General features: G+C 37.1%; 1 protein-coding gene across 1 annotated transcript; it reads left to right on the top strand.

Moving 5' to 3' along the window:
* The first annotated feature begins 329 nt into the window (after positions 1-329).
* On the top strand, positions 330-2,403 carry LOC148854180 (uncharacterized). Its single transcript, XM_088982212.1, has 4 exons — positions 330-467; positions 626-1,080; positions 1,166-1,766; positions 1,893-2,403. The coding sequence occupies exons 1-4, from the start codon at positions 375-377 to the stop codon at positions 2,346-2,348; spliced, it is 1,605 nt and encodes a 534-aa protein (XP_088838338.1). The 5' UTR covers positions 330-374; the 3' UTR covers positions 2,349-2,403.
* The last annotated feature ends 9,447 nt before the right edge of the window (positions 2,404-11,850 follow it).

Genomic DNA, 11,850 nt, shown 5'->3' with positions numbered 1-11,850 from the left:
ATATACCCACCACTCATGTGACTTGTAAATCTCAGGACATATTTTGAAAATTTGAAAAAAAATAAAGGGTAAAAGAGTAATAAGGTATATTTAAGTTTTCATATACATTAAGTCAATTTACGAAAACCCATTTTATGTTTAAGTCTTTTATGCTTATTATTATTATTATTATTATTTAAAAGATGGTAAATATTCACATGAAAGGATATGATTATTGACCAACAGGTATGGGTTCAACGCCTGCATTATCCTATAAATAACAGAAGCCTCCCCAAGGTTTCAGTTACAAGGAAAGACAGAAAATAGCTCCTCCTCCTCCTCCCTTATGAATCAATATTCGTGAGGAAGCATAAGTACGTTGTCTCGAAAGGCCAATGGCACCTAGAGAAAAATTGAGCAACTATGCTGCTGTGCTTGTTCTTTGTGCGTTATGTCTACTTACAGTGATGGGTAATGCGAGTTCTAATGTATGTAACTAGCTAGTCGTCCATGTTAATCATCTTATTTTCCATGTTAATTTGTTTTCTCATTATTACACTTGCAACCCGGCCTTATATATAGTTTGTGTTCTCCTGATCATTCTATATAAATTGGGTTCAGTTGCTTAATTTCCCCTCTGTCACAGTGGTTAAACCATGGAGGAGATCTGTACAACAGGAGATACGCCAAGGAAGAAAACAAGATCAGCGCCAAGACTGTATCAAGATTGCGATTGAAATGGAAATTCTTTGCGGGAAAAGACATTACTGCAACACCCGCAATTTTTCATGGAACCGTTTATTTCCCGAGCTGGAACGGAAATGTCTATGCAGTAAAGGCTGCAGATGGCTCTCTTGTGTGGAAGAAGAACCTGGGGGAGTTGACCGGCATTAATGCAACTGGAATAGGATTAAGTCAAGATATTAATGTTACTGTGTCAAGATCAACTTCAACGGTGGCTGGGAAGCTGCTTATAATTGGGATTTATGGGCCTGCCGTGGTTATTGCGGTGAAACGAGCATCCGGAGAGCTGGTGTGGTCGACTCAGTTGGACAGCCATAATGCATCTCAAATTACCATGTCTGGAACCGTTTACAACAAGCAAGTTGAAATTAAACTCTTCTCCTCTGTAGTCTGTATACATAGATCATTTTGTCTGAGAATGAGTTGGTTGTTGCATCTACAGAGCTTTCTATGTGGGAACGTCATCAGCAGAAGAAGCATCTGGGGTGGAAGAATGCTGCACTTTTCGTGGTAGCATGGCGAAACTAGACATCAACACCGGCACCATCTTGTGGCAAACCTTTGTTCTTCCTGACAACCAAGGTAAATTGGGAGGATATGCGGGCGCAGCTATATGGGGAAGTAGCCCTTCCATCGATGTATCCAGGAATCTGATCTATGTTGGCACCGGAAATCTATACTCAGCTCCTGCTCATGTGACTGAATGCCAGGAGAAGCAGAATAATCAGACATTCCCAGCACATCCCGACCAATGTATCGAACCGGATAATCACGAGAATTCCATCCTGGCCTTTGACATGGATACAGGGCACATCAGATGGTATCGGCAGCTAGGAGGCTATGACATATGGTTTTTAGCTTGTAACAATCTTTCCACACCCAACTGCCCACCGGGACCCAATCCAGATGCCGACTTTGGGGAGGCCCCCATGATGCTTACTGTATTTGTCAATGGAACCAAACGAGATATCGCGGTTGCGGTACAGAAGAGTGGGTCTGCATGGGCTCTGGATCGCGATAATGGAAACATCATATGGTCTACGGTAATTAATATAAGTTGATGATATGTTTTTTTCTTTTTGTTTCTAATTAAATAAAACTGCAGATAATTAATTTGATCTAGTAGCTGGTCTGGTGTATGGTTATTTGAGGATATTTATTATATGTAGGTGGCTGGGCCGGGCGGAATATCTGGAGGTGGAACTTGGGGGGCCGCCACCGATGGGCGGAGAGTTTACACAAACATTGCAAATAGCGGACGGCTGAACTTCACACTGGCACCATCCAAGAGAACGACGACGGCAGGTGCATGGGTGGCAATGAATGCTAACAGTGGCAAGGTGCAGTGGTCCACCGCCAACCCTAGTAATGCCACCTCCAACGGGCCTGTTACCGTGGCCAATGGTGTCCTATTTGCTGGATCCACTGACACACGAGGACCCTTATATGCAATTGATGTCAAGACTGGCAAGATCCTATGGTCCTACGACACCGGCGCCACCATATACGGCGGTGTCTCTGTGAGCAATGGCTGCATCTACCTTGGCAACGGATATGGTGTAAATGTTGGAAAGTTTTTGGGGTTTAATTCTGGAACGTCGCTCTTTGCATTTTGTATCAAATAAACTGCTGTCATGTCATGCTAGCTTAGCATTTACCAAGAAAATAATTAACTGCATGCCCCCCGTATTTTCAGTTAATGAAATAATAAGATGGCTTAATTTGTTGGGTAGTCCCAGTTCTTTGGGAACAAGTGGAACTTTATTTTTCCGTTAAACCAGGGAAAATTAAGGCTCTTTAGCAATGTGGGTTCGTGCTAGAACAGATGGCCTGGTGAGGTTACCCATGATCCTAATAAGCTCACTATTAATTAAGCTTTACAATATGGGCACCTTGATTAATTTGTTTCTTCAGGATCATTTGGCTTCCAGCAATATTTTCCTAGCTTGTTTAAGAAAGCTGATGCTGTTAAATCTTTTCAGGAGTAAGTTTGCACGGTGTGATTCCTAACCACAATGGAAGCAGTGGAATTACAGTGTATAAACAACTAAAAATAGGGTTATTTCCATTATTGGTTTCACTCACTAGTGTACTAGTGTATATATTTTCGTCAAAAACAGTAACAAAAAAAAGAAAAAACTCATATGTCCCAAAAAAAGGTATATATATATATATATATATATACATATGAATTTTATAATTAACATAATTTACAAGTAAATTAGTTAATTAACTGCAATTTGACTTTTTACTAAATTATCCTTCTCTTATAATATCCAAAAACGTATCAAATATTTTGACTTTATTCTTTAGTATCCTTCAATCCTTTTCCATTTTCACATATAATATAGTCTAATAATATATTAAAAAATAAAATTTGCTGCTAAAAGCACTTGCGCAAATAAAGTCCTTTGGCAAAGAGTTTTCAGCTGACTGATGATTTGTAAGATTCAAAATATCGATACTTATCGCTTTATATATATCATTCCGAAACCTTTCTGATATTCCCTTACAGTGGATGTATCAGGGTCTGACCAATTCAGGGTGTAGAAGAACCCTAAACTAACCCCCTGAACCGATTGCGAAATAAATAAAAAAACGACATAACATATAGTATCAATACGCCCCTATCGATAGATATATGGAACATATCAATATTTTGAACCTTGATCATTTACTTAATGTCATGTAGTAGGAGGGTATCATAGAAATACAAAGGGTTGGTCTGGGTGTCAAATTAAATATTGGGGTGTTGTAATTATGCCACTGTATATCGTGTTTGTATGTGAGAGAGAGAATAGTGGATATGATGATAACAAGAGAATCGAAATTTCAGGAAATAGATAGAAGTAATAGAAAACTTATTAGGTCGAAGACAGCCATATAGCTGAAGCTAGAGAGCATATACGTGCTGTAAGAATCCGATCCGTAGCATCATTACATTAACTTTTAAATGAAATACGAACCAAAGACAATGGAAAAATATTAGGAGTATGGTGAACATAGATCGATATAAGAGGAAGGTTCAGAGCTATTGACAAGTGGTTTAGGAGAAAGCAAAAACACACGTCGCAAAAAAAGGGATGATAGCTGAGCTTTTCAGCACAACCGTCGTTCCACCCAGAATTATTCTCCGTCCCTTTTATCCAGCCCACGATTGCGTCTATGTTCATTGTGCTCAGGTATTTAACGCTCTCTTACCAAAAGTCCACCACAAATCCAATCCAAGTTGGCGATCATCATCTCCTATATAAATACCAAAGCTGGGTATTTCCTTCAATTCATCAAACCAAAAGTTAAACAACAAAGCGCATTAGGGCAAATCAAGTGTTCCCTAGGGTTCCCCCAACAACTTCAGTGCGTGGGACTTGTCTCACTAGCTTACTTGCATGGTTGTGAGAGCATCCTCGTTCTCTCTACTGAAGTGTTTGGGGGAACTCCAGGTGCCACGTGATATATATATATTTATCGATCAACTGGTCACCAAGGTGCGAATGTAACCCAGTTTTATTTCTTACTCTTTGGGGCACATCAAGTGTCCCCTAGAGTTCCTCCAACCACTTCAGTGGGATTTCTCTCTCTAGCTTGTTTGGGTTGAAAGTATCAATGCATCTTTCTCTCTACTGAAGTGTTTGGGGGAACTCCAGGTGCCACTGGATATATATATATATATATATTACCTGATCTCCAAGGTGAGAATGTAACCCAGTTTTATCTCTTCTCATTCAGATTGTTGGACCCCCCCCCCCTCTCTCTCTCTCTTTATTATAGCATTATTATATATACTTTGTTTAATTGCTAAACTTGTCTTGATGTTAAAGGGTAGCCTCGATCTTTATGTCATTAGAAAGGATAGAACTTCAGCTCTCTCAAACGTTCTACAGCGTGGGCTGTCATTCTTCTCTCCCCAGCGGGACACTTCACCTATCAATGCATCAAGGAAACCGGGCTTTTTTTTTTTTTTCGGTGCTTGCATGTTACCCCACTCAGCTCATTGTCTTTGTCTTTTTTTGGCTAAAAGTAATATTGATTAGTATAATGTTTTATCCTCACATCCATGTTAATGTGTCACATGCGTAGTGTTGACTGTGAATCTCCTTAAACAGCTCGGCTGTTTCTTCCATGTAATTTTCCCTTCATTTACTATTACAAGGAGTCTGTGTGACTGCGAAGTAACATGCAGGGAGATCCCTATTCACAGCCCGGGCTGTCGAATTTAGCATTTGCTCAATAAACCCAAAATTAGCGTTTATTTTGATAATAAGCATTTATGAGAATACCAGATTTTGAGCTTATTTCCCTTTTTGGCCTATCTTAGCCTGTCATGTCATTTTGAAAATACCTATACTACCCATGTTTAAAGTTTCTTTTTTCACCAAATCCTCTAAGTGTTTATTAGAATAAGCACTTATTTTTAAATACTTATTTACTAATACCAAATAAACACTCCCAAACCTTACTCTGTTCTAAAACCCTCTAACCAAAACTCATGAACCAAGACCCAAGGCATCTAAGTCGTGCAAAATTCATAAATGCACTTCCAAATGCATTGGTTTTTTTCATTGATAGAGAGTGAATTAGCTAGGAATGATGATTCATTTTCAAGGAAGTGAGGCAAGTAAATTGGTAAACCCCATGGAAAAGAAATAAACCTGCATTCATTCTACAATATTAGTGGGTTTCATGGAAAAAAAAACTATTCTCGAGTAGCTCATTTACATGGGGAAGTAATAATCTTTTTAGATTGGGTAAATTGTTTACCCATGTACATCAAAAATCGCTAATAGTGATGGGACAATATTGTCCCTTCAATAATGTTACTTTTTTGGATAAATCAGTCATTGTACACCTTTACTTGAGAAATAAAAAAAGCATCGGCAAGTATTCTTATCCGGATAAGAATTCCCCAAGAAACACTTTCCTAGATAAGTGCATTTACCTACATAATTCATTTATCGAGATGTGAATTCTTTTTGGTAAAGAACTAATTATCAAGCACATGCATTGTCACGTTGAATTTATTTAGTCCCACCAGAATTTGTAACATAAATTAGTCTATTTTTTATTAATTGAACCATCCTTTTTATGGTGTCCTATGCAGACGCTTATATATAGTAATGAAATTTTATTAAAAAGAATGTTGAAGGGAGATTCAAATTTACAAGAATCTCTCTCCTCCCTCTTTTGTTTTTGTCATTTCCTCCCTTGAATGACTCATTATCTCACATTGCTTGGGAAAAAAGTGGGAGTGGAGCATATTTGTAGTTTTGCTCCCTCTATGGGTAGGGATGCATAAGAGGAGAGGACTATAGATATTCCATGCATGGGGGCGGGGGGGCTTTATACACGTCCACACCGAGCCGAGCCAAGACGTAGGTGTGCGTGCGCGTGTACTGCGATGCACTTAATCATTTGTTTTATCCGAATTACACATTTTTAATTTTAAAACATGTCTCTTCAAATTCAAATTTAATTTTTAAATAAATTGTTTTCCTTTTTTCGTGTCTCTTCTTCCTCCTTGTGCCTCTTTGAACATGTGCACTGTTCTGAAGAGGCTTTTGTCTAAAAGGATCGACCCATTCAAGAACACACACCATTTTTGACTTTCTTTTCTCTAAGAAATCTGAGCATCAATCTTCAGTGGTTCGTAGAGGTCGGGTAAGCGAGTGCACACCTACCAATGGCTTATGGACTATTTTATCTTGGCGACCAATTTGCGGTCACCCAGCTACACCATAAGGGGGCAAATACGGTTTTAAGGAGAGTGACCAAGTGGCACGACTCAACCCTCTATCTTCCTGCAATTTCCAATTTCGAGTTCCTGCAACAACTTCAAATCACTTCAACAGTTCCTGATTTCTCTAAAATTGAACCATTCAATGGAACCAACTACAAGCGTTGGAGACAACGCCTATTGTTTGCCTTAGAACAGTTAGGGGTAGCTTTCGCTTTGACTGAACCAAACTCATTAAATATGGAGAAACCAGCCCGTTCTGTTGTTGTAGAACATTGGACTACATCCGACCACTTCTGCACCAACCATATCCTAAACTGATTGTCCAATGAACTATACAGTGTTTATTCTTCCTACAATTATGCCTATGAAATCTGTAATGCTTTGGACACTAAGTATGCTCTAGAAAATACTAGAAATAAGAAATATATAATTGCCAACTTCCTACAATTCACTATGAAAGAAGACATGGATGTGTTTGATCAAATAGATGAGTTCTAGGTTCTTGTGGGGGAGCTGACAAAAGAAGGCATGGTACTGCCAAATGAATTCATTGTCGGTTCTTTCATAGAGAAATTGCCACATACATAGAATGATTTCAAGACCAATATGAAACACAAGAGGAAGGACACTACTTTGAACCAAGTAGTGGTCTGAATTAAGATTGAAGAAAAGAACAGAAAGAAAGATGATGACCAATGTTGCAAAACCAATCTAGTGGAGGAAAAGACTACAAAATTCAAAAAGAACTTAAATGTGAAAAATGATCAAAAATTCAAGAAACAATAAAAGAAAGGAAATTGCTATGTATGTGGCAAACCTAGACATTACAAGAAGGACTACCGGTACTGAAAGAAGGACTTTGGGAAACCGAAAGTCAATTTGATTGAGAATGTTATCGCACCAGTGGTAATTGAGATAAACTCAGTTGATAAGCCAAAGAAGTGGGTATGGAAACCGCAATTCCTTCTATGAGTATACAACTTTATCTGAAGGAGAGCAAATCTTTATGGGAAACTCACAAACTTCGAAGGTCATTGGCAAAGAAAATGTGCTCCTGAAACTGACTTCAAGAAAAATCCTAATGTTAAATGATGTACTGCATGTGCCAGAGATCTTATGGAACTTGGTATCGGGAGCACTCCTCAACAAAGTAGGACTGAAATTCACATTTGAAGCAGACAAAGCCGTGTTGGCTAAAAATAATGTATTTATTGGAAAAGTGTACAATGTTGGTGAATTATTTGTACTGAACATCTCTGATATTATTATGAATAAAACTGCTTCTTCTCCTTCTGCTTATATTGTTGAATCTTTTGATATTTGGCATGCTAGACTAGGACATCATAGTACTCCTTATTTAAAACGTTTATGTAAATTAGGAGTTCTGAATGTTCCTATTAATTTTATAAATGAAAAATGCCAAATATGTGTAGAAGCAAAATTTACTAAGAAACCTCATAAAAGTGTACAAAGAGAAACTAAATTGTTACAACTTATACATAGTGATCTAGGATACCTTAAATGTCATGAAGCTAGAGGAGATAAAAAACACTGTATAACATTTCATATGACTTCTCTAGATATGCAAAAGTAGTTATACTTAGATCAAAAGATGAGGCTAACCAAGCTTTTATAAACTACAAAACTGAAATAGAAAGTCAATTAGGAAAGAAAATAAAAAGAATTAGAACAAATAGAGGAACTGAGTATGATAGACAAACCATTAGAAAATTCTTTGAAGAAAATTGACTCATTCATGAAACCATATCTCCCTATCAACCTGAATCTAATGGAGTTGCAGAAAGACTTAACAGAACACTAAAAGAAATGATGAATGCAATACTAATTAGTTAAGGTGCACTTCTGAATTTGTGGGGGAAGCAATCCTAACGGCTTGTTACTTATATAATAGAATACCACCTAAGAAATGATAGATTCCCTTTGAACTTTGGCATAACAGAAAACCTAGTTTGAACTATCTAAGGGCTTGAGGCTGCCTAGCAAAGGTTGGAATACCTGAATCCAAAAGAAAGAAATTATGACCAAAAACCCTTGACTGTGTGTTCATAGGTTATGCACAAAACAATGCGGTTTATCGGTTCCTTGTAATTCAAACAATTGAAAATGTTATAAAAAATAACACAATAATAGAGTCCCGAGATGCAAAGTTCTTTGAGCATATCTTCCCTTTGAAAAAAAAAACATTAAATAGGGAACCTTCCTGAAACCAAGTTAGAAACCAAGAACTAGTGAATGCTCAAGAAACTAGTACTTAACTTAGGCAAAACCCAAACTTAAGGAAAAGTAAAAGGAAAAGAAGAGAAACAAACTTGGGTGATGGAATGTTCACATTTTTGGTGGACAATGACCCAGTAACCTATCAAGAAGCTATAACTTCACCTAATGTAGTATCTTGGAAAGAAACCATAAAAAGTGAAAGACTCCTTAGTCACTAATCACACTTAGGAACTTGTAGATCTCCCACCTGAAACTAAGGCACTAGATTGCAAGTGTATTTTTAAGAAAAAACTAAAACCAAATGGCACAATAGATAAATTCAAGGCCAGGTTAGTTGCCAAGGGGTTCAGACAAAAGAAAGGTATAGACTTCTTTGACACCTACTCCCCGATTGCAAGATTAACAACAATTAAGGTTTTGTTTGCTATAGCATCCATTTACAAACTAATAGTTCATCAAATGAATGTGAAAACAACTTTCTTAAATGGGAAATTAGAGGAAGAAATTTATATTATGCAACCTGAAGTTTTCATAATGCTAGGACAAGAAAATAAAGTATATAAACTAATTAAGTTTCTGTATGGCTTAAAACAAACTCTCAAACAATGGCATGAAAAAATTGATAACGTGTTAATAACTAGTGGATATAGCAGAAATGATTCTGATAGATGTGTCTATAACAAATTTGAAAATAATACAGGAGTCATGATTTATCTATATATTGATGATATGCTAATAATTGGAACTAGTATAGAGGTAGTAAAAGAAGCAAAACACTTTCTAATGTCCAAATTTGATACCAAAGACTTGGGTGAGGCTAATGTAATCTTGGGGATTAAAATTCATAAATAATAAGGAAATTTTATTCTCTCTCAATCACATTACATAGAAAGTATTCTTATAAAATTTGGACACTATGATTGTAAACCGGTTAAAACACCTCTTGAATGTAGTATTCACTTAAAGAAACATGTAGAAGAACCTATTTCACAAAAGGAATACACAAGTATAATTAGATCTACATCCTATTTAATGAACTATACAAGATCAGACATAGTTGTAGCTGTGGGAAAATTAAGTCAACATACTCATAATCCCATAAATGAAATGAACATTGGGAAGCTTTAAGATTATTAAAATATTTAAAAGGAACCATAAACTTTGGTTTACATTACTCAGGTTTTTCTCCTATTTTAGAAGGCTTTACTGATTCGAATTGGATTTCAAATTCAAAGGATAGTACTTCCACCAGTGGATATGTGTTTACTTTAGGTGGAGGAGCAGTATCGTGGAAATCGGTAAATCAGTCGTGCAATACAAGATCAACAATGGAGGCCGAGTTCATTGCACTAGAATTGGTAGGGTCCGAGGCAGAGTGGCTAAGAAACTTGTTGGCAGATATAGCACTTTGGCCGTGGCCGGTTTCATCCATATCTCTCTATTGTGATAGCCAAGCAGCAATAGTCAGAGCTAAGAACTAGACGTAGAACGGTAAAAGAAGGCACATCCGCTTAAGACATAACCTGGTAAGAAAATACCTCAGTGAAGGTACTATCGGTCTGGATTTTGTAAGGTCTAAAAAGAACCTTGCATATCCATTAACCAAATCACAAACTTCTAAGGTGGTTTATGAGGCATCGATAGGAATGGGGTTGAAGCCTGTTACAAAGTCATTAGTGATGGACACCCAACTTATGCGAAAGGAAATCCTTGGAATTAGGTTGAATGGGTAAAAAAGAGTCGCTAGATGACTTGGGAAAGCACTATCTTTTGTGTCCCGTTTCAGATGCCGATATAAGATATGCTCACTACACATTGAGGAGGTTGAGTATGAGGCTCTTAATCAGTTAGGAATAATGTGAACAATGCACACTAATAATTGACCTAAGTGAGTGTGAAGTGTGGCCGCTTTTAAGAGAGATCTAGGGCTAACTCTCGAAAATACTCGTGATTCCAAGAGGGGAACAAGGCCGAAATGTTCCAAAACAAAAGAACCACTAAAGAACTGGTGAGTTGAGTTGGTTGGTTGGTTAGGTAGTTACGATAAGGAGGAAAGGTTAAAGGAGTCTGATTCCACCTGTACTCTGTAACATAACATGCCATACCTAAATGTTGATTGAAGCCCAAAAGACATTATCATGAATATTTTTCTCATTGCGATGCTCAGATTGTTCAATCTTCTTGTAATTTTGAATCTTGTGAGAGATTGTTGGAGGGAGATTCAAATTTGCAAGAATCTCTCTCCTCTCTCTTTTGTTTTTGTCATTTCCTCCCTTTAATGACTCCTTGTTCCACATTGCTTGGGAAAAAAATGAAAGGAAAACGATTACCGATAAATTTCATTTTCTCTCTTCAACAAATAAAGAGGATAAAAGGGAAATGTTACAAACCAGTCCCAAGGACCACGTCTATGCCAACCAAAAAAAAGGAAACCACCTTATAGATCCACAAGAGACTCAAAGAAACAAACATCTTGAACCGCACTTCACAACTTCCAAAGACCCGAAAACCAGCATGCAGAATTAAGATGCCACTCTTCTTCCTCTACCTCTAATTACCTTCCTTCCTCTTTTATCTACTTTGACCGAGGCATTCACGTAATAGTTATATTATTGAACTAGGCTTTTAATGTTATTTTTCAAAATCAATATTAAATATCTTACATATCAAAACTAGTTCATTTCAAGTGCCTATGGCGTAGCATAATAGTCTATTAAATATCTTATATATCAAAACTAGTAGTTTAATTACTTCAAGCGCAATCCATCATAGCTATCTCTAAGGCTCTGTTTGATTTGAAAGAAAAAGTTAAGAAAAAGAAAGGGGGAGGTAGGGAAACCTATACACTTTCCCTTCCTCTCTCTACCTTTTTCTTTAAACCAAAGACAGCCTAATAGAATTCTTAAATCCCCAAAGCCCCAATTGTCATTATTTGCAACATCTCCCATCCCTTATTATTTCCCTCTTAAACCCATTTGAAGTCCTATTAATTCTCTGTAATAAAATAAAGGTGTTAAATTGATGGGTTAGGTCAAGTTAAGGTCCAACCTTAAAACATGGACCTTACGCCTGTACCTTCCAACGTTAAAGACCAAATTTGCCAATCAAATCCCACTTAAGGCTAATACTAACACAACTTGTGGTGAGTTTGA

This window comes from Nelumbo lutea, chromosome 4 (assembly GCF_056320005.1).
Source record: "Nelumbo lutea isolate HS-2025 chromosome 4, American lotus-T2T, whole genome shotgun sequence".
NCBI classification, from domain to species: Eukaryota; Viridiplantae; Streptophyta; class Magnoliopsida; order Proteales; family Nelumbonaceae; genus Nelumbo; species Nelumbo lutea.
This window is presented reverse-complemented; position numbering and strand designations above follow the sequence as displayed.